At 36.3% G+C, this 24919-nt stretch overlaps 1 protein-coding gene across 1 annotated transcript; it reads left to right on the top strand.

Annotated features, from left to right (window-relative positions):
- The first annotated feature begins 13394 nt into the window (after positions 1-13394).
- LOC112049042 (odorant receptor 4-like) lies at positions 13395-23823 on the top strand. The gene is made up of 9 exons (XM_052886312.1): positions 13395-13541; positions 15072-15213; positions 15763-15948; positions 16980-17187; positions 17427-17523; positions 19257-19361; positions 20943-21031; positions 21951-22017; positions 23667-23823. Exons 1-9 carry the CDS (start codon positions 13395-13397, stop codon positions 23724-23726), a joined length of 1101 nt encoding a protein of 366 aa, XP_052742272.1. The 3' UTR covers positions 23727-23823.
- Positions 23824-24919: the final 1096 nt, after the last annotated feature.

The raw sequence follows: 24919 nt of genomic DNA, 5'->3' as shown, positions 1-24919 counted from the left end.
AGTTTTTCACAAATCCCACGGGAATCATGGATTTTTCCGGGTAGCCTATGTGTAACCCAGAGTAAAATCTATTTCCATTCCAAATTTCAGCCAAATCGCTTCGGTAGCCGCAGCGTAAAAGAGGAACAAACTTATTTACAAACTTTCACACTTACACAAACTTTCGCCTTTATAATATTAGTGTGATAGTGTGAGCTGTGATATTAGGGTGAAGTGTTATAAAATAACCAATTTAATCGGATAACTAAAGAAAAGTTTGGATAAACAAATTTTTACATTTTTCGAGATTTTCACAGGTATCGGTAGATTATGAAACCTTGAGCAATAGATTCATAGGCTAGTTCATCAAAATAGGATATGAGGAAAGATTATATTGGATAAAATCCGGATTATGACATCACGGAAGTTTCTATACAAACTCTCAACCCCCCTTCTATTTTAATTTTAGGGTCAAAATCTCCAAGGTCTCCAGGGTCTCATTTATCATTATATCACAATTCATCTTGATCCTTTCAGCCGTTTAGCCGTGAAAAGGTAACAGACAGACAGATATAGAGACTTACTTTCGCAGTTATAATATTAGTACCTATAGAAGAATAGATTAGGTAAGGATAAAACTTTAGATTTTGTAACTTAGCATTAGGTGCTGAATAATTAGCAAATAAGAAGATATTGCATAGCTCGCCAACCTGCGATGTAGCAGCGTGGTGGGTCCTAGTCTGCCTTCTTCCATTGGATTTGTCGAACGAACAAGCAGGTCAACTGATATTAAGTAGTTGCTCTAATGAACGTTTGAGTTACAACTTGTAACGCATCGATACGTGAGAGTGAGGGCACACGATGCGTTGCGGCGTTGCATCGCAAAGATTTCACAGTATCAGCGGCCACACGAGCGCTGCGGCGCCGCAACGTTGTTATGTCGTAGCAGCGCCGTAGCAGCGTTGGACAGTCTGTTAATAACTCATTGGCATAAACAAGTGAGCGATGCCGCTCCGACGTCGCAACACATTAACCCCTCTCCGCCTCGTCTCGGTGGTTGCAATGGGAATGATGACTAGGTTTAAATATATTGATTTTTATGATAAATTCGGGTGAATAAGGTCAAAGTTAACTAATTTATACATAAAAAGCAAAGATAGTCTGGATATTTGCAAAATAAATGAGATTATAAAATTTCAAAATCTATTAAAAATCTTTTATCGTAATCAGATGAAAATTCAAACAGTTTTAGCTTCCTTACATTAAATGTGACATTTTTTAATATATGAACTATAAACATAAACGCACAAATAACAAAGATATTAGTAATTTTGTTTGAACGCACATACAAATCTAATCATCATTACATTACCTACGACGTCATTAGTTCGTGCCATTTTGTATGGAGCGTTTTTCAGAGATCCGCGGCAGCGCCGCAAATCTGACCCTTTAAATCGCTGTAGCTCCGAGAGTAATGATCGTAGATACCCTGTTCCTTTTACAAAATTGCTTTAATATTAGCATACTCTTAATTTATATACAATTTAAAAAACTGTCATCATCCCTATTCCGGTGCGGCGCCCTAGCGCATCGTGTGACATGCCACAGATATTTCTATGTAAGACGACGCAGCGCCGCAGCAACGCATCGTGTGTCCCCACTCTCACATAGCGTTGCGTTACAAGCTGTAACGAAAACGTTCTTTGGGGCAACTACTTAATATCAGTTGACCAGCTTGAAGAAGGCAGACTTGGACCCAGCACGCTGCTCCATCGCAAGTTGGCGAGCTATGCAAAATCTCCTTGGTTTGCTAATTATTCAGCACTTATGCTAAGTTACAAAATCTAAAGTTTTATCCTTACCTAATCTATACTTCTGTACTAATATTTTAAATGCGAAAGTAAGTCTGTCTGTCTGTCTTTTTCACGGCTAAACGGTTGAACGGATCAAGATGAATTTTAGTATAATGATAAATTGAACCTTGGAACAAAACATGGGGTACTTTTAGACCGTAAATTTAAAATAGAAGGGGGTGAAATAGGGGTTGAAAACTTGTATAGAAAGTCCTTCGTTTTTAGAGTTACAGTTTTAAAAGTTTGTTCATAAATCATAAAAAAATACGAAATATAACGTGATTCAAGACTTTTTAAAATTAACCTCTAAAGTGGTGAAATAGACGAAGTCGCGGGCGTCCGCTAGTATTTATTTTAATGGCGTTTGTAAAAATTGCTTTATACCTAATAATGTGGAAAAATGGCGGTATTTTTAAAATATGCCTCATCACAAGTGACGTCTAGACATAATGCAGTTTCCCGAGGGCGTGTTCGGAATAGTAAAGAGCTGTTAATATTCAATAGGTAAATTAAATTCTAGTAAGTCTAGATATTTTCAACTCAATAAAATTATATGTAAAAGGACCAAAGTAACAAAAGCAGGTAATTATTAGCTATGCTTGACAGTAGAAATAAGCTTTACTTACCTACTTCCCGGGTCTACCTGACTGTCTATCGATACTTATAATAAAACTGTAGCAAGTCCAATTCTGTATATTGAAGAAATTTTAAAAATTTATATTATATAATCGATAATGAAGCTAAATAGATTTTTTTTCGATTTTTTGTCCGTTTGTGTTTTTTTCGTTATTCGGGCATCACGCTGAAACTACTGAATGAATTCAGATGAAATTTGGCATCGTTTAAGACCATAATAATATGGAGAATTACTTTTTATTGCGAAAATAAAATAAAAAGGGGGTGAAATAGAGGTTGAAAGTTTGTATCGAAAGTCCTTCATTTTAAGATTTATAGTTATACCGATAGTTAGGTATACGCGATAGATTTACAAGACGGAGGTCTTGGGTTCGATCTCCGGCTGGGCCGATTGAGGTTTTCTTAATTGGTCCACCTCTGGCTGGTCGGAGGCTTCGGCCGTGGCTAGTTACCACCCTACCGGCAATGATGAACCGCCAAGCAATTTAGCATTCAGGTACGATGCCGTGTAGAACCCGAAAAGAGTGTGGATTTTCATCATCCTCCTAACAAGTTAGCCCGCTTCCATCTTAGATTGCATCATCACTCAAAGGCTAATTTGTATAGAATCAAAAAAAGAAATTGAAGTCAGTTCAGATTCCTCTATGTAGATAATTTTCAAGGCGGAGTTAAAGGCGTGTCGTCTACTCCGGCCTGCGTCTGGTTCAGGAAGTGTGGCAGACTAATCAAGGATCGCTGGGGGAGCTGAATCGAATTAAGTCTCGAAAAATTCCAGTAAAGTCCTTGGTACTTATTATCACGAAGAACACGCATCAGTAGGTATATTAATAGGCAGGTATCGCCAAGCGTTCCCATAGTAAGATCCATAATCTAAAAAACGACCTTCACCCATCTGTTTAATGAATGAAAAGTGTTTGTACGTTAAAAAATATATTGCAAGTAGGTTGCCCAACAGTTTTCTGGATAAACTATTATTAATCATTATTGACTATCATTAATGATAGCTCAGCGAGTCGCGAAGCTGAAGTGGCAATGGGCAGGACGTTGGTCGATGCCCCACTAGGTGGAATGAGGATATCAGGCGGGTTGCAGGGAGACGCTGTGCTTGGAGGTCCATGCCAGAGGCCTGTGTCCAGTAGTGGACGATGATGACGATGATAATGATAATGATGATGATGATGATGATGATGATGATGATGATGATGATGATGATGATGATGATGATGATGATGATGATGATGATGATAATGATGATGATGATGATGATTAACGATAATTTGCCCAGGAGTTTTTGAGGCAACCCACTCGCAACATATTTTTAAACATACTAATTTTGATATAAAGCACTTTTCATATATTTAAACAGATGGATGATGGTCGTTTTTAATTCGGGTCTTCACACTATGAGAGGAGCCGTGATGGCCCAGATGATCTCTGCCTCCGATTTCGGAGGGTGTGGGTTCGAATCCGGTCCGGGGCATACACCTCCAACTTTTCAGTTGTGTGCACTTTAAGAAATAAAATATCAAGTGTCTGAAATGGTGAAGGAAAAACATCGTGGTGAAACCTGCATAGCAGAGAATTTTCTCAATTCTCTGCGTGTTTAGTCTGCCAATCCGCATTGGGCCAGCTTGGACTATTGGCCTAACCCCTCCTAAGCTACAGCTGAACAGTAAGCCTATATATGGGTTGATAGTGATGACTATGAGAGAAAATGACCTACCGAGCTAAGCTATAGCGAGCGGCCAAGTCATCCAACTTTTTTATGCTGTAATAACTTAAGTTCGCAAAGTGAAAAGCGTGACTTCGCTTACAAACTTTCCGTGCACTTTTAGAGTTTCCTCTGAGATCTATGAGCGCGATTTATATTAACTATTTACTATCCCAAATAACTTGCAGTTCTAAGTTTGAAATGCTAACCGAGATGCTAGGCTAGTACAAATTCGGTACTACTTTGATAGTGCAGTTTGGTACAATCCCATATTACAGTAATTCGAGGCTTAGATCAACCTTATACAGCGGGCTCGGGAGTGTTTCCATAACTCTGGGGTTATATTCTTTATCGAAAATTAATCAAAAATTATCAAGAAACATGTTCTAAAATTAATATTTTCGGGGTAAATAATATTTCTTTTGTAAATAGATCTTAAAATGTGTCTCTTAAATGCATCTTTATCATAATGACGTAGCCAAGTTTGACATATTTAAAAATGCAAGGATAGATAAAGTAGGAATTATTTCAGTTACTTTGTATGAAAGTATAAAAAGTTTTTATTTTTTACTTATAAAATATTAGTTATACAGGTCAGTCAGGTATAAGTTGACTCGTCAACACCTTGAAGTTATGGGAAATACTCTCGAGCACCCTGTATTGAAATTTGTTTTGAGCCCAAGTGAATTAAATTTGTATAATTACAAAAAAGTAACAGTTATGTTAAGAGTAGATATAGTGATGAAATAAAATTTTAGAGACTAGTCCGGAAATTGCTTGATTAATTATTATTATGTAAATACTTACTAACACAGGCAAAGACCTCAAAAGACCCTCATAATCCTCACACAACGCAATAAATACAAATTCTTTTCAGCTAATAAGACCAACCATATACCTAAGCATGTGATGTGGGGACCATTTTAAGACATGTATGTACGTAATATCTACAACGAACTTGCAAGTAGGATACTTCTTTTAGCTTTAATTGATAATAATCAAGGAAATAACACATTACCATTTAGAAATCTGCGGCTATAAAAATTTCTTTTTTGTTTCCGTTGATAGACGTAAAACTTTGACGGTGACCTAAATAAATACAGTTCTTTGTTCTAGCAAAACAAGAAAAATTGTTATTTGCCCTGATAAAGTTGAAGGCATGAGGAAAAAGCTTAACGTATAAACAAAATAAGGGTAAACGCTGAAAGAGGTCAAGGCGTAAAGGGTAAAGAGGCGAAAAAATACCTCGCGTAATGTTCGTGTTAGCATCTGCATTTTTTGCGAATGTGGTGTGGAAACGAAAGCTTAACGAAATGCGAGTAGGTACCCTTCTGAACAGTGGCGTGCATAAGGTTATCAATCAGGGTATGCAATAGTAATTTTAATTTTTTTTTAAATTAGCTAAACAGCATTAAGCAGTGCTTTAATGCATGTATGAAGTGAACGCTATTGCTTTTGAGTATATATGCACTTTCAAAAATGGTATTTATTATATTGTTATTATAATTTGTTTTACCTGCCACTTCAACATACGATTATTCATAGAGGTTCTTGTAAAGATATCTATGCCATCAAAACATAAATATGAAAATGGTAGCCAAATTTTCGTTATCGACTTCGCCGATAAAAGGAATAATATCTATGGGTGCCAAATTATAGCCTAAACGATATTGGTGTGGCTCTCAAATGGCTTTCAAACTCAGGCCAATTACCTTCTATACGATCTGCCCCGTTAAAGATTACCCCAGCGATGGTTCAATTCCGTCATTCATGCGGGCACTATATTAGCTCAAGATGAATGCAAATAAAAAAATCAAAACACGAAGCCGATCTTAACACAACTGAAGCACCATAATGGCGACGAGTGTCTATGTGTTAATACGACGTTGCCAGATATAGAAAATTAATGGCGATTTGTCTTCAAATGTGCATATTTGCTCGTATCGTCCTGTGTGTACTCCAGGTATATATTATGTGAACTAGTAGAATTGAGGTGCGTCACATTTAGTTCAGGAGACGGTGTCTGGATATTTTATTACGGCTGTGCCTGCGTCTATCAAATCACAAGACTTGCTCAAATCGGACGCAAAACCAATTGAATGCTACCAGTGTACACAGATTGGACGCACGTAAGCTTAGGCGATTGTATTCCGACAATTGAATTTGGTTTGTTAAGTTGGATTGTATTTGCGCCGTCCGTGTCCGAATTCGGAAGGTAATAATGCAATAGTGTTTCGTGTACACCGTCCGCCGTGAGAGCCTCTCTGCTAATGGTTTTAAAAGCCGGCTCACGACTACACAATGCCTGCGCGAGAAAATAAAACTACCCTCTATTTTACATGCTGCGCTAATGCTTCCTATTAGCACGTCCTTGGGCCCATGGATAAAATATTTATTAATGACCATGCATACTGCTGAAATTTTGTGATTGTGTGATATTTGAAATATAAAATTCCATTAAATTATGAACGAAGCATATATACTATGGTAATGGGGCGTATTCCTTATAAGCCATCTACCTCAACGAGATGTACCACGCAATTTGTAGGATATTGTGGTTGTTAAGTTGCATAACTATTAATTAAGCAACAGTAAAAAACAGCAGGTTTTTTTTTATTCTTTACAAGTCAGCCCTTCACTACAATCACACCTGATGGTAAGTGATGATGCAGTCTAAAATGGAAGCGGGCTAACTTGTTAGGAGGAGGATGAAAATCCACACTCCTTTCGGTTTCTACTCGACATCCTACCGGAACGCTAAATCGCTTGGCGGTACTTTTTTTTGGTAGGGTGGTAACTAGCCACGGCCGAAGCCTCCCACCAGCCAGACCTGGACCAATTAAGAAAACCTCAATCGGCCCAACTGGGGATCGAACCCAGGACCTCCGTCTTGTAAATCCACCGCGCATACTACTGCGCCACGGAGGCCGTTAGTAACAACTTTTAATAACCTCGTTATTGATACAAGTTGGGAGTTACAGTTTACCAAGCGTTGGTACTAACCAGATTTATTGTTGCTTAATTAATAGTAATACAACTTAAAAGCCTCTTCAAAAAAATATCTCGTTCCAACGCTCAGGCATTTTTATTACCTGATAACCCAGTTAGCTACCAGAATCAAGAATTTTCGTGAATAAAAAAGTTGAGTTACTCACGGAAATATCATTAACATTACCCTAAGCCCGTCAAGCTGCAGCATTATTCTGTAACGCCGTTTTTATAGCACGATATCCATACGGTGAGTCTGGAATCATCTTTTCTCTTTGTCTAACACGATACCAATAATACCATAGATAGAGATAGATAGACACGAATTCAAAACTCGAACTGTCAAGTTATAAAAACATCATTGCTGAATAGCGCTACTGCACGGAGCATGATAAGAATGATAATCCTACTAATATTATAAATGCAAAAGTTTGTATGGACGTTTGGATGTTTGTTACTCTTTAACGCCGCTACTCCTGAAGCGATTTGGCTAAAATTTGGAATGGAAATAGATTTTACTCTGGATTGACACATAGGCTACATTTTATCTCGAAAAAATCAATGGTTTCCCAAGATAACTGATGATTTTGAATATGAATGTTTGTTACTCTTTCACGCCTCGACTACTTAACCGAATTAGCTGAAATTTGGTATTAAGATTATATCCTGAATTAACACATAGGCTACGTTTATCCCGGAAAAATCCATGGTTCCCGAGGGATTTGTGAAAAACTAATACTAAAATTCCACGCGGACAACGTCACGGACGTCCGCTAGTAAATGATATAGTAAGGCGCTAGTACGTGCTCGTATGTAGAGGATAAAATCCATCCTGAAGAGTCAACACATGTTGAATATTCCATTTAATCAAATATACAAAAATCTTTTGTTGCGGTTGTATTTTAAACATTCCATTATGCAATTCCCATTCCGTAAGTAAAATGAATTGGAAAAAAAGCTTTAATTAAGTTGAAAGTAAAGTAAACAACCGGGAAAACTCGCGTTGAAATTTTCCTCGCCGATATAGAGCGTGCTTGAAAGGTCAGCAATAAAATAAAGAGAGATACGGTCGGCGTACCACAGTTCATCACTGGCAAATCTATACTAATATTATGAAGCTGAAGAGTTTATTTGTTTGTTTACTTAAACGTGCTAATATCAGGAACTACTGATACGAATAGAAAAAAAAATTTTGTGTTGGATAGTCGATTTGTGGAGGAAGGCTACATCGCGCTACGACCAGCTGGCCCATTCATTATCTTTGGTCTATTAATCACCTAATATAATAGAGATGCCTGGGTTTGAATATATAAATTTTTATGAAACATTCGGGTAAATAGGGTCATTGTTAACTAATTTTATATATACAAAGCAAAGATTGTCTGGATATTTGCAAAATAAATTAGATTATAAAATTTTTAATCTATTAAAAATCTTTTTTCGTAATTAGATGAAAATTCATATAGTTTTAGCTTCCTTACAATAAATGTGACATTTTTTTATAAATGAACTATAAACATAAACGCACAAATAACAAAGATATTAGTAATTTTGTTTGAACGCACATACAAATCTAACGATCATTACATTGCCTGACGTCATTAGTTCGTGCCATTTTGTATGGGGCGTTTTTCAGGGATCCGCGGCAGCGCCGCAAATCTGACCCTTTAAATCCCTGTGGCTCCGAAAGTAATAATCGCAGATACCCTGTTCCTTTTACAAAATTCCTTTACTATTAGCGTACTATTAATTTATATACAACTAGCGGACGCCCGCGACTTCGTCCGCGTAAAAATTGATGTAAACTTCTCTACCTCTACCTTACCCTGCTCGTAAACCTACCCAACCCTACCCTACCCTACCCTACCCCTACCTTACTCCTACCCTACCGCTAATGCTTACCCTTCCTTCCCCCCACCTTACCCTACCCTAACCCTACCCGTAACCTATCCATACCCTATCCTACCCTACCCCTAATCTACCCCTACCCTACCCCTACCTTACTCCGACCCTACCGCTAACCCTAACCCTTCCCTACCCCTACCTTATCCCTACCCTAACCCTACCCTACCCAACCCTACCCTACCCTACCCTACCCCTACCTTACTCCTACCCTACCGCTAATGCTTACCCTTCCTTCCCCCCACCTTACCCTACCCTAACCCTACCCGTAACCTATCCATACCCTATCCTACCCTACCCCTAATCTACCCCTACCCTACCCCTACCTTACTCCGACCCTACCGCTAACCCTAACCCTTCCCTACCCCTACCTTATCCCTACCCTAACCCTACCCTACCCGTACCCTACCCCTACGCTACCCCTACCCTACCCCTATCCCACTCCTCCCCTACCCTATACGTTCCATATCCTTCCCCTACCTCTACCTTGTCCCTACCCTACACTACCCCTACCTTATCCGTACCCTACCCTACCCTACCCTACACTTTCCCTAAATTACCCCTACCCTACCTCTATCCTACCCCTTCCCTACCTCTATCCTATCCCTACCCTCAGCAAAATTGGTCCAGCCTTTTGTGCGTGGTGCAATGACCAAAAGACTATAATTTCCCAAGCGACTTCTATGCTAATACTATAAAGAGGTAAAGTTTGTGTGGTTGTCGGGGGTAATCTCTGGATCTACTGGACCGATTTGGAAAATTCTTTTACCAATAGAAAGCTACATTATTTGCGAGTGTCATAGGCTATGTTTGGTCCTCATATTCATACGGGAACGGGAACCACGTAATTGAAACCGCGGGGCGTCATATAGCGGCATTTCTGCGACTTTCAGAAATTTTGTATTATCTCCGAAACTATATAACTAATTAACATACTGTAAAGGGCAAATCTTATCTCTATAATATCCTTGTGATTATTAAATCATTTATTTTGATAAGGATTTAAGTTTAGTTGTGTAAATAATGACGTAAACCTTAGTTTAAAATTTAAATAATTTATTAAAGTACTAAAGGTACTATATCTGCTAAAATATAAAAGATAGATATATGGTGTCGCGGACTTTTTTGTAGAACTTTTAAAGGTTCAAAAAGCCTCCATACATTTATTTCAGTTATGCGCAATGGTTGAGGCAGCGCATGCGAATAAGTAAGTTTTTCGGTCTGACCTGTAAGAGAAAACCCGCGATATCTCAGTAGTTATATATGATAGAAATATAAAATATAGCCTATAGCACTCCCCGATAACGTAGCATTCTACTGGTGAAAGAATTTTTAAAATCGGTCCAGTAGTTCCGAAGATTACCCCATTTCAAAAAATTGTTACAAACTTACAAACTTACAAACTTACAAACTTACAAACTTTACCTCTTTATAATATTAGTATAGAGTATAGATTTAAAAAACTATCATCATCCCTATTAACATCAGTATTTTCCGTATACAGTAAAGCCCATTGTTAACGAAAATCACGTGTGTGTAAGTGTGTTTCAACTACACGTTGAATGGCATAAATAACGGCCAAAAACTTGTAGTTTAGTAGAAGATGGAGTAACGTTTTATTTGTAAGTATTTCTACCTTAATTTCATCAAATGTGTAATAAAAACAATCGATTCTTTTGACGGAACAGCAAAAAAACGATCAAGTAATCGAATATTCTATGAATATATTCTGTGGATAGCGACGTGTTGGTTAGTGTGTGTAAAATTTACACACAGTATATTTAATGATGTTAAATATTTTCGATGTGTGAGTCGCCCCCCTCAAAAAACGACAGACTTTTTTGTTGGTGAATTTGGGTGCAAAACAGGTCCATAGTCTAAATAGACACCACAGAGGTGATGAAGTTCGTGAAATTGTGAGGTTTATCCAGGTAATAGCTGGATCTACTAAAGCAATTATAAATTCTTTTACCAATAGAAAGTTACGTTATTTGTGAATGTCATAGGCTATATGATATCCCCGTACTAGAACGAAAACTATACGCGAGTGAAACCGTCTGATTAATAAATAAACATCAAAACCTTTTTTGTATACCTTTATGTAAAAATACATTTTTATGTCTAAAGCTTTCGCCTGTCTCATTCATTTGTTATTCACAAAGGCTTTATCGGTTTGTAATTTGCGTTAATGAAAAACCGCGTGAAAATAACACGTACAGCACACAGTAACAACCTGATTTTTATATAAGTAATCATGTATGTTTAAGTAAAACCATGCATCAAGCAAAGTTAAAGGCAACAGTGTTCCGTCCAGTATTTTTCATTTATTTTGAGAATCGGGTGTTTTAAAATTAAATGCCATTTTGAAACACCCTTTTTATTTAAAACTGCTTAAATTAATTTGCTACTATTTTGAAGTTTATGTTACAATTCAATTATTATTCACTAGCAGACGCGTCCTGCGTCCACCTGCGTAGTTCCGTTCCTGTAGGAATAAAATATAGCATAAAACACTCGCAAATAACGGGGCGTTCTATTGGTAAAATAACTTCAAAATCGGTTTTGTAGATCTAGAAATTACCCCCTATAACATCATAAACTTTACCTCTCTATGATATTAGTATAGAGGTATAGATTTGACAAAAATTTATCAATATATTTTTAACATACTCAGAAGTGGGTTACGAAAATAAGAAAACCAATATCGAACAAAGGTTATTCACAATATCTGTCAGGATAACTTAATTAAACAAATCAAACTGTGACCAAAATAAGACCCTAGAATGAAAGAGAATGACCTCGAGTGGAGTCACGTATTCACAATATTTGTCATAACTTAATTGCTTAATTGATAACTTAATTGACAAATCAAACTGTAACCAAAATAAGACTCTAGAATTGAAGAGAATGACCTTGAGTGGAGTCACGAACTTGTGATCATGTATGTAGGGTTGAGGGATCCCTTGACAGTTAACTAACACTCCCCTTTTCCACTCAAGTAACTCTGCCCGCCTACCCTAAAATCACTCATGAAAGATTATCCAACAAAAGGTGTGGACGAATCGAACACCACGACAAGAATGAGATAGAGTTCCAACCTGACGGCTACCCCTCTGTTACTCCCTACTTTTTACAGAAACAAGTTATGCCACCTAGCGTGTACTCAAGCCAATACGAGATCGAGCCATGTCATATCCGTCTCAGACTACTATTTCCTACAATATTGTTTTTTTTTTATATATTTTGCTATATTATCTATCTTTTTTTTAACTTATATTCCGATATTCTCCAACGACAACCAGTGGGCGAGGATCAACCTAAGTTACCTCTCGGTGTTTAGTCTGGATCCTGTACCGAGTCCATTGAGGCAGTAATTGTTTAATATAAAAAACGGATCTCTAAAAATTATACTACAACTGTCCTGTGCGTTTTACGCGCGGTTCAACTCGCGTAGCCGAGATAATAGCTACATGTCCGTACAATTGGCCTATTCACTAATTCGGTCTTTATTAACAAAATATTAAAATCAGTTGAGTCATCTACCTACTGTATGATATACACGAAGGGTAGTCATTAGGCACCGGATGACATTCGTTACATAGAATCTCAATTTCGTATATAATTAACTGACATAGTCAAAGTTAGTGAATTAGATGATGCTTATGCCTTTTCTCACTCGCGCGGAAATCGCGAATCTGGTCGGGACATAACTAGTATCTCGGCTACGCGCAATAAGGTAGATATTCATAATTATCAAATTTAATATACTTATACGATGTCACTTGATGTATTAATCTTCGAACTAATTGATAAGTTGTTAACTAATATTTTTGTCAAACGCCCCGTTTGTAAGGGATTTGTTAAAGTGACGTCATGAAAACAGTTGAAATATAGACCATCATAGACAAAAACAAAAAATTGTCATGTAATCACATCTCATAAAAATAGTAGAACGATAATGAATTTAAATTTAAATTTAAGATCAAATAAAAAAAAAAAATAATGAATAAATAAAATTAATAAATTAATAAAATGAATGAATAATTTATTCATTAATTATTATTATTTATTTATTAATTTTTCAAAATTAATAAAATGAATAAATAATTTATTCATTATTATTAAGATCAAATAAAAAAAGTGTCAACTAGCCTATTGTCAACGCGCGAGTGGACTCGCGCATAAAACGCCTCACCTGGTTCGGCTCTAACCATAGAATACATAATAGCATAACACCGCAACACTTACTGGAATACATATAAAAGACAGTCAGCCAATCAATACTGACATTCACAGCTAGTAAATAAACTTCTGACTACAGGAAAATGGTCGGCATGAAAGATTTTCCTGCTGACTTCAGCCAACCATTCACCATGTCTCTCAATTACATAAAGGGTTGCCACATCAGATTTTTCGATGACAATATACCATTTTATCAGAAGTACTGGCGCTTTATTGGCATGACCGCGATTGTACTTTTCAACTTATTTGCGATGTGGATGTATATTTTCCGTGTGATTGGATCGCAAGTAAATAACGTTCCATATATGGCTATAACGACCGCTGCTGCATTAATTGGACTCCAAAGTATGTGGGATTTAGCCAAACCTGTTTTTTTAGCAAAATTAAGTATCTGCACTAATATTGTAAAGAGGTATTTATGGTGTTGTAAAGGGTAATCTTTGGATCTACTGAACCGATTTTAAAAATTCTTTAACCACTAATCCACGTTATTGTAAGGATCAAAGGCTATGTTTCAAAGCTTTTAAATAAGTTCGGAGGGGTGTAGTTTATCAAAAGTTGTTACTAACCATATGTTCTTTTCACTGTTGATTAATTAATAAACTTAACAGCCACAATGTTCTACAAATTGCGTCGTACAATTGAAACATTATTTCGTTCCGATGCTCAGATTTTTTGTTTCCTGGTAATTCAGTTAGCTACCAGAATCAAGAATTTTCGTAAATAAAAAAGTTGATCATCTCATCGAGATAAACTAAATTAACTTGATAGTAATCAGTTGTACTGAATGTTCTACGGATCCCATTTATCGAAGAAAAAGTCTTATAAAAATCAATAAACCTAGTCAACATCCTTATAATCTAGTCCGCCCTGCGGATTCACCCGCGGTTCCCATTCCCATAAGAATACAAGGATTAACGCTCTCTAATTTACATAGGTACATCAGGAATAATGTAGAATTCTAATGAGAGCAGAACCTATGCAAACAAACTATTAAATCTTTCTCCTTTATAATAGTAGTATAGACTTGATGTGCTTTTTAATAGTAGATTGTTATACAAGGGGCTAAAAAGACCCATTATATACGAGGTATTTTTAGGGCCCGAGACGAAGGCGAGGGCCGCCTAAATAGAAACCGAGTTTATAATGGGTTTAGCCCCACGTGTTACACTCTGCTTTTCACTACGATTGCGAGAAAATAAAATAGTCTAATTTAAAGATTTTTATTTATTTTTCAAAACAATCAGTGCCTTACCTTATAATGATTCTATTTTCGAATAAAACCTCCTCCGTTTTATAGTAGGCTAGTACTTGGCTAGTACTCGTAACAGACAAGAATTAAAAAAACAAAATTACTTTAGTCCCTAGAGGCTAATATGCTTGTTTAGCCCCGCTGTGGAGTGGTAATATGACAATGTTTTTGAGCAAGAGTAGTGAAAAAGCTTTTATTTAACTTGCAATGTATGTAGGATGTTACGGTGGATTCTTTGAACTCAATTTTGAAGACGATATCTTCAACCGATTGAGCTGAAATTTTGTATATACGTTGAGGTTGGATGATAATGCACGATATGCTATATGACGTTATTCTAAATACAATATGGCAGACCACCCAAGACGGCGGAATACTTATTTTTAATGTACTTCTACAATATGGGTATCAAATGAAAGAGCTTATCTATATTGTATCAGTAATTTCATTTTACTAATATAATAAAATATTAGACATCTAATGCTCAAATTTTTTAGGCGTTCTAAAGGCCACTGTTGTGCTACCAAAAACAAAGGAAGTGGAAATTTTGATACAGAGATTAGCTACAGCGTGGAAGACTGAAAATCTAAGTGATATGCAAATTAAAATTAAAAAAGAACGTATAAAGGAACTAAACTTCGGTTTATCAGGTAATACTGAATAGAATATTATTTACTACTTAAATTTAAAGGAGAAACAATACTTTTTTCTAAACAAATTAAACTTCTACTTGTATTTTTATTTTTTTTAGTCTCATAAAATACATGTCAAATTAAGAATCTCCTCAATAATAATTATTATGTTGACGGCCTCCGTGGCGCAATGGTATGCGCGGTGGATTTACAAAACGGAGGTCCTGGGTTCGATCCCCGAATGGGCCGATTGAGGTTTTCTTAATTGGTCCAGGTCTAGTGGCTAGTTATCACCCTACCGACAAAGACGTACCGCCAAGCGATTTAGCGTCGTGTAGAAACCGAAAGGAGTGTGAATTTTCATCCTCCTCCTAATAAGTTAGCCCGCTTCCATCTTAGACTGCATCATCACTTACCATCAGGTGAGGTTGTAGTCAAGGGTTAACTTGTAAAGAATAAAAAAAATATATATTAGTGCACGAAATGATTGCAGTATCAAAGAGTATCAAAAACTTGTTAGTATAATATCAGTAGAATGAGGTTTTATCAAGTTTTTTTCTATTTCAGTTTTTTACTGGGGTGCTCAAGTTGCAATAGTTCAAAATCTATGTCCTCAGTTAGTTCAAACTGTTATAGGAAAAAGTCGTCAAAATGATTTCAATTTTTTACTCCCATTTGGGTGTGTTTATCCCTTTGATCATGTCAAAAATTGGGGGCGATATTTACTGGTTTACGTTCTTCAATCGTACAGCAGTGAGTATTTTTAAAAGTAACTAGCGGCCTGTGGTTTTAACTTGTGTTATTTGCTATTGATGTTGCTTTCCATTATTTTGTGAAGTTGGTCCAGTAATTTTGTGGTACCCAATAAACATGTATGTAACATCTGTAACTTTTTTATTTTGTCTTTTTAACTCAAAATTAGTGAGGATTAACCATAAGGGTCTTATCATACTAGCGGATTGCAAGCGTCCTCAAAACGGAGCGGGCACGCAACGAACACGGCTTACACAATTTTGTACTATCGCGTACATAGTGTATATGACGAGAACAATTTATGGTGATTTTTTTTTCAGAATAGATAAATATCTTGAAGTAATTTCTTATTATTATTAATTTATTAAGTAAGGTGGCACTTTTAATCTCAAATGTGTGTCATCATGTTTTAAGCCAGTTTTTAAATAAGATGCAAAAACTGAAAAATGTAAGGCTAGGTACTAGGTAGGTCATCTACGCAGGTAGGAACAAAACTGTTTTGGATTATATTATTTTACATAATGTATTTTTGTTAATTCGCTACACAATCGCGACGGTAATGTTGCGTATTTGCCACGTCTCCACGTCTCCACGTATTCGCGACGCCCATATTGTGCGCCTGTTCCGCTCGCAAACCGCTAGTATGAATTGGCCTTTACCTAGAGCCGTGATAGCCCAGTGGATATAACTGACCTCTGCCTCGGATTCCGGAGGGTGTGGGTACGAATCCGGTCCGAGGCATGCACCTCCAACTTTTCAGTTGTGTGCATTTTAAGCAATTAAATATCACGTCGAAAATCATCGTAAGGAAACCTTCATACCAGAGAATTTTCTTAATTATCTTCATGTGTGAAGTCTGCCAAGTCGCATTGTGCCAGCGTGGTGGACTATTGGCCTAACCCTTCTCATTCTGAGAGGAGTTTAGCAGTGAGCCAAATATGGGTTGATGACGAACCTTAAAGACCCTAAAGGTTTTTAGTTAGTTTTTCTTCAAGTTCGACTTATAGATTTTTTACTGTATTATGTTTCAGTACTTAAATTAATTTTCTTGTACCTCGGCGCCCAGTGTTTGCTCGTGACTCTATGCTCCCAGCTGAGTACAGAATTTGCTCTTCTACGGGAGGACATAAAGAATGCTGTACCGATGCCAAATAGAGACAAAAGAACTGACGAGGACATGAAAGTGGATTACAGTATGACTATTGAAGCAATGGTTAAGAAACATCAAGAATTAATTACGTAATTAATTGCTAGCTTTTACAATTTCAAATTCAAGATAAATTCAAACTGGGGTTTAGTTGTCTGTTGGTTTGACTTAGTCTTTTCATGCGATTTTCACTAGTAGATTACGCTATTGTAAGTAAGGAAATCACATAAGAATTAATAGTACTAGTAACTAGTTTTATAACTGACTTTAAAAAGGAGGAACTTCTCAAATGCGCGACTTTTTAAAAATGACATAATCTCATTATTTTCAGGTTGGCGCATATGTTAAATGATATTTTCAATCGAATGGTTTTTATTGACTTGTGCTTTTTCGCGATGATAATATGTTTTTTTGCTATTTTATTGGCGGTAAGTTGACTAAATAATTGTCTTATTACACTAGTATTACAAAAGCGAAAGTTTGTAAGTGTATGTGTGTAAGTGTGTATGTTTGTTTCTCTTTTGCTTACCCGCTACTGAAGCGATTTGGCTGTAATTTGGAATGGAAATAGATTTTACTCTGGATTAACACATAGGCTACTTTTCATCCCGAAAAAATCCATGGTTTTCGCGGGATTTGTAAAAAAAATAATTCCACGAGGACGAAGTCGCGGGCGTCCGCTAGTAGGTACTAAAATATCAACGGCCTCCGTAATGCAGTGGCGTGCGCGGTGGTTTTTCAAGACGTCGTTTCTGGGTTCGATTCCCGGCTATGCCGATTAGGGTTTTCTTAATTGGTCCAGGTCTGATTGATGGAAGGCTTCCGACGTGGCTAGTTACGACTCTACCGGTAAAGACATACCACCGATTTAGCGTTCCGGTACGTTGTTGTGTAAAACCCGAAAGGTATGGATTTTCATCCATACTTTTCATAATTTCCATCTTTAATTACATCATCACTTACCAACAGGTGAGATTATAGTCAAGGGCTAACTTGTAAAGAAGAAAAAAAAATGTATCTACCTGGTTGGTCCACTGGTAATACTATATATAGCAGACTTTGGATCACAGAGTCCTGGGCCGAACTGTGAAATAATGAGCTTTCCTTTCTTCTTAGAAACTTTCATTTTTCATCACATGACACATCACATGAAACATGAGTAGCGGTGCTTGGTTGGGTCCAACGGTTTTATATATTAAAGTATGCAAAACATTTTGTTAAAAATCTACTTAAAATTATAAATGTGAAAGTAACAGAGCTATCACACTAGCGGTTTGCGAGCGTTTTTAAAACGGAGCGGGCTCGCAACGTACACGTCGCGCATCCGCAGCGAATTCGTTGCAGACGCACAATGTTGTACCAGAGTAAGCGGTTGTACTGTCTCGTACAAACGTCAGTCCGTCCCAGTGTTGCCAGACGTACGACATATTTGTACGACTTTTTTGGCTCTTGTACGATGTACGATCGAGTAATCGAAATTTTAGGGAAAATTTACGATCTTTTAAATCATAATGAACTAAAAATATTATTAATAGTCGACTAAAAAATTTACCGCGATGATTTAATCATCAATTTAATGCGACGATTTGTTGGTTTGGTTGGTTTTGAAAAATACAAACAATATAAACAATACTTTTTTAGCCAGATATCTGTTTAAAACTATTTAAAATTTATTTAAATAAATTTTAATAAATAAAACAGCAGTGTTTCTCTGTCAGAATCCATTTTTTTACTGAATGTACTGTACGTCGTTAATTCGCTACAACGGAAACGTTGCGAATCCGCCACGCCTCCGTGACGTTTTTGCTGCGCAGCCCGCTCCGCTTCTGTCTGTCTGTATATTTTTACGGGTAAACGGCTGAATCGATTAAGATAAGATATAGGACCTTGGGGCAAAACATAGAGTACTTTTTAGACCCTAAAATAAAAATAGAAGGGGGCGAAATAGGGGTTGGTATGGAGAGTCCTTCATTTTTAGAGTTATAATTTTAAAGTTTGTTCATAAATCATAAAAAAATACGAAATATAATGTAATATAAGATTTTTTTTAATTCAATCCCTAAAGTGGTGAAATAGGGGTTGAAAGTTTATATTTATATCCACGGACGAAGTCGCGTGCGTCAGCTAGTATTAAATATATTAATGTTTTGTTTCATTGAAGCTATCTCACGATGCTGTAAATAAGTTCACGTACACTGTAAGTGTATTCGCTCTGTTGACTCTGGTCTATCTGTTCTGTTACTACTGCGAAATGTTGAAACAGGAGGTGAGTTATCACTTGTTTATTTGACTATCTTTTCTCTTATTGTGCTCTCATTTATTACCAATGTTAAAAAAAAAACAAAAAAAATAAAAAAAAAGTCAACCCTCCCGGCGCGGGACATTTGAGTGCCCAAGCAACCGGCGATCAGGGCTCACTGCCTTCTGTATCCGACTCTTGATCCAACAGTTAAGCGAAAGCTTCTTAAGATGTTGGTCAAAACTTTTCGCTATAAGACCATTGACTGAAACAACTATCGGAACAATAATAGTTGACTCAACAGGAATGTTGAAACATGGCGGTTATCTCGTGAGTAAGGTCCAAGTATTTTGACACTTTTTCCTTTTCGGCACGGGTCACTGACCGATCGACTAGCACTAAAAGCAGTTTAAAAGGCGGTACCAAGGTAGCTCTGTGTAAAGCCGTTTCTGAACGAACTGTCTGTAAATCCTAAACCCTTAAAATTTAAATTTTTAAAGATTTGACACACATTATGTTAGGTACATCACTAACTTGGTACCGCCTTCAAAACTGATCGCACTGAGCAGGTAACTGACCTGAGAAGGTAGCACCTACGATGTTATTTTTTGCTTTTTAGTTTAGTAAAAACATTTTTATAAATTTGAAGTCGGTTGTATTTTTATGAGCCTGAAATTAAATTACCGTCAAAAATATTGTCCTTCAAAAAGATAATGGTTCCTAATGTTTTATTTTATTAAAATCTTACGTTTCGAAACCATGATCATCGAGAATTGGGAAAAACGTCGCCTTAATGTTGTTCAATAACCTGCTGTATATCTTAGCGAAAGTCCCATTAAAATTGTTCCAAATTAGCCCGGACAAATAGACAAAATGACAAAAAATTCAAGAAGTTTTAGTATCGTGTAAATAACTATAAATACTTGTGGATTCACAGTTATGAAATCACAGACGGATACTTTAAATTTGTTTATACAGAATGTCCCGTAAATAGTACAATATACTCTACATAAGATACATTCACTGTTTATAAGTTATATTGATTTTTTACAAAATAAAAAAAAACCTAGCGTCAGTGCAATTTAGTCGTACTATGTGTTTAAGTCCGTGATAGCCCAGTGGATATGACCTTATGAGGGTGTGGGTTCAAATCCCATCCGGGGCATGCACCTCCAACTTTACATTTGTGTGCATTTTAAGAAATTAAATATCACGTGTCTCTAACGGTGAAGGAAAAACATCGTGAGGAAACCTGCATACCAGAAAATTTTCTTAATTCTCTGCGTGTGTGTATTGGCCAGCGTGGTGGACTAATTGGCCTAACCACTCTCATTCTGAGAGGAGACTCGAGCTCAGCAGTGAGCCGAATATGACTATGTGTTTAAAATTTACTGCGTTGATTTTATACTTACTGATTTTTATTTTTGAATAGTATGTATCAAATAAAGAATCTTTAATTTATTATATACAATACTACAAAGTATTTTTTTTCCAAAAAACGGGCGTAATTATATTTTTTATGTTTACATATATTTCCCAATATATGTAAACATAAAAAATATAGTATGTCGTATTATTTACGGAACACTCTGTATGTATTGATTGCAGAGTGGAGGCATAGCGGAGGCCGCTTATGAGAACCCGTGGTATAATGGTGGCACTCACTACCAGAAGACCATCAGATTTATCATCATGAGGTAAGTAAATTATCCAAATCAAATGTATTCAAATTGTTTTAGGGTAGGTGTATGGTAGGGGTAGTGTTAGGTAGGGTAGGAGTAGGGCGGGAGTAGAATAGGATAGGGGTAGGAAAACAACGTGAGGAAACCTGCTTATCAGAGATTTTTCTTCATTCTCTGCGTGTGTGAAGTCTGCCAATTCGCATTGGGCCAGCGTGGTTGACATTGACATTCTGAGAGAAGACTCGAGCTCAGCAGTGTGCCGAATATGGGTTGATAATGAAATGAAGGGAAAGAGTCAAAGCGAAGCTTGACTCTGTCCGCCAGTATGATATAAAAGCTTTTCGCGAGCTTTAAGTATTTCCTTAGTTTGAAAATTTTAATACGAGTACTTTAAAACAATCAAATCATGTTATTTGATTTACTTGTTTATCAATACAAGTAAAGTAAAAATGTTTGATTTAGAATGACGTCACACAGTTAACCATGCATTGTCATCCAAATTGAAATTATATACAAAATTTCAGCTCATTTGGTTCAAGATGTGTACTTAAAAAAGGCTTCGGCAGAGAATTTTTTGGAAAAAAAAAATGCGATACCTCCTCGTATGATTTTACAGATAACTGGCGTCATAATCACATAGCCTGTTTAATGCTGGGGCCACACTAACGTGAAACGCCGTGATATAGGCGTACGGAGATGATGATATGGGAATCTGAGGCTATACCCACTACGCTGTTACAATACGGGTTGGCGGCCTTAGGGGGAAATTGTTGATGATACTGGACTGCTTCACGTGCTCTCAGAGAATTTTCATTGATAATTTCTTGGAATACATTAATCTGACCCAGGAGTCGAGTCGGTACCTACTCCGAAACCTCATACTCAACTAACAAGTCGCAGACATTGATTTTTTGTTTCTATTATCTATCCACAGAGCTCAACGTCCTTGTTACGTGACGTCTTTAAACTATGTACCGATAACTCTCAACACTTTTACAAAGGTAACAAACTTAGCTCAGCTATATCACTACATAGTATAAAACAAAGTCGCTTTCTCTGTCCCTATGTATGCTTAAATCTTTAAAACTACGCAACGGATTTTGATGCGGGTTTTTTACTAGATAGAGTGATTGAAGAGGAAGGTTTATATGTATAATAACATCCATGGTTCCCGCGGGATTTATGAAAAGTTGAAATCCACGCGGACGAAGACGTGGGCGTCCACTAGTGATATAACAAACTATTCAAGTTACGACCAGTCGTATCTTTCGCTGCTTTTAGCGTGACTATCGCGTTCCAGGCATGACGTCCGGACGTATGCTCTTTGACAATCGATATTCAATTTATAAGGAGGAAGTCTAGAACTGGTGCCAGTGACTAAATAGTTGCGAAGTAAAATGTTAGCTTGGTTTGGTCTGCTGCTAAATATGCTGCTGTCAAATGATAGTAAACTTTTCTTCTTACGCACACACTCAAGGTGATAGTGGACCTGCTTACAGAAGGTGGCTAATATTTTGTTAATTTCTCTTGTAGTTTGCAATAAAATTGTGATTTTATTTTAATCAACTCTAGAATAAGGAGGAGGTTCTTAATTCGTCGCAATCTTTTTTTTATGTATGTTCACGATTACTCAAAGACGCCTGAACCGATTTGGAAAATTCTTTTTGTGGGAAAATTCTTTCTTGTCAGGATCTGTTGATGATCTCCTGGAAAAATTGAGGGGAATTTTTGAAAATTGTAGGGGCAAATAGTTTGTCAATGTTTTCATTAAGTATTTTAAAGCACTACTATTTAATGGAGGTTTGAAGTAGATCTGATGATGGCGCCGAAGTTTTACAGCAGTTAACTTGTGTTTGACTTTGATTTATTTGTATCAATGAGAAGTTTAGATCTAGATGGGTTCACTCTCATTAGGGGTCTGGTGATGGAGACAAAGGACAGTTAAGGTTACTTCTCAACAGTGTACAGTAATTGGGCTTGAAAAATTTGAATTGATGAGAACTTTCTCATTTTTCTTTTTTTCATGTGCCAAGCTTGTCGCGAGATGTTTCTAAGAAAACTAGAGCACTGTCTGAAAATCCTAAATATCTATGACTAGCGTACACCTGCGACTTCGTCCGAGAATTTAGTTTTTCACAAATTTCTCGGGATCCATAGATTTTTCCGGGATAAAAAGTAGCCTTTGTGTATAATCTAGCTCTACTTAATTTCAGGTGATTCGGTTTAGTAGGTAGTCGCGGCGTGAAAGAGTAACAAACATTCATACCATCAAAATCATCAGTTTTTTGCAAATCTCAGGGAAATCAAAGATTTTTGGGACAAAGAGTAGCCAACCCCAGAGTAAAATCTATTTCCATTCCAAATTTCGGCCAAATAGGTTCAGTAGTTGCGGCGTTAAAGAGTAACAAACATCCAAACATACAAACTTTTACCGCGTTTATATATTAGTAGGAAGTAGGATAGTAGGATAGGATATGCTTTTAACGGCTTCAATTAATACATCACTAACTTGTTACCGCCTTCAAACTGATCAGAAGATAGCACTTAAGATGTTATTTTGACTTTTTAGTTCAGTAGTAACATTTTTGTGATCTTGATGTCGGTTGTATTTTTTTTATTAATTTTTATTTATATATTTTTTTTATTTCAGGTGGTGAGCACAACTTGGTCTTACTTTTCTTTAATGATGACAATGTACGGCGATACGTAAAATAAATTCATAGTATTATAACTGACTATAACTTCAGAAAAAATATTTTTATGAATTCGAGTAGAAGTTTAGCTCTTATTGTTGTATTAATTGTAATTGGACATATTCACATTAAAGAATGTTAATTTTGAGGTGAAAATGTTTTAATTTTATATTATTATTACATCCCATAAAAAATAATGCACAAAAATGCCTATAACGATACCCCACACCACGAGATAAACGATAATAATTCATCCTAACTTTGCATGTACAGAAGGAACCCCAAATATTTTTTTCAAAATTTTGTTTTACCACTTTATAGACGTAATTAATATACATACCCAACCAAATTTCAGCTTTCTAGTTTCAACAAACTCTTAGTTATCTTGTTGGACAACTTTATCTTCTTATCTAACAATGGAATTAGTATGCGATTTTCGATTTCCAATTAAGTTTTTAAGTTGGTCGACGATTCTCTCTTTAAAAAGCAAATTGTTACTTACCTGTTATAGTTCTTGACGCTTTGACTCTCTATCCCAATCCTATTTTACTTCCGCCCTAAACCTACCCTACCCCTACCCTACTTTCTACATACTTACTACTAATCTTCGAGTCTGGTGATGAAAACGGAGGACAGTTAAGGGAATTTCTCATTGATACATTTCTCGTTTTTTTGGTTATTCATATTTCGTGTTTTTCCTTTTTTTATTTTATTTTATTGAAAAGATTTAAAAAATACTATCAGCAATTCTCTCGCCAAACTGTACACAAATAAATGCACAGAGTGTCCGACTCCGTGTCAGATGAAACGCAAATGGTAGATACACGCTCATCGAATTATTTAAAACTAATTAGAATAGTCTTAAAAAATCCTTAGGGTGACCAAGTTATATTTTTATTTCGGATTTTTCATATTTTTCTATCTTGAATTAATTTTTTCAATGCTGTAATTATAATTTTAAAGATCTGATTTTTGTTAAATATTACAGTTCTAAAACTTGTGTTTACTCTTTCTAGTTAAAGTTGCTGGTAAAAATGTATCGAAGGTGCTGAATTTACAGGAAAAAAAATTTAAAGTGTGCATGCACATTCTAACTTTATCTTCAAAATGTATAATATCTGCCTGCTTGCTTAAATTTACTAATGCGCCTTCAAACTGATCAAAAAGTAGCACATACGATGTTATTTTTCACTTTTTAGTTTAGTGGGTA

The sequence above is a fragment of the Bicyclus anynana genome, chromosome 16 (genome assembly GCF_947172395.1).
Source record: "Bicyclus anynana chromosome 16, ilBicAnyn1.1, whole genome shotgun sequence".
NCBI lineage: Eukaryota > Metazoa > Arthropoda > Insecta > Lepidoptera > Nymphalidae > Bicyclus > Bicyclus anynana.
The sequence above is the reverse complement of the archived record's forward strand: the minus strand, read 5'-3'. Positions and strand labels throughout refer to the sequence as shown.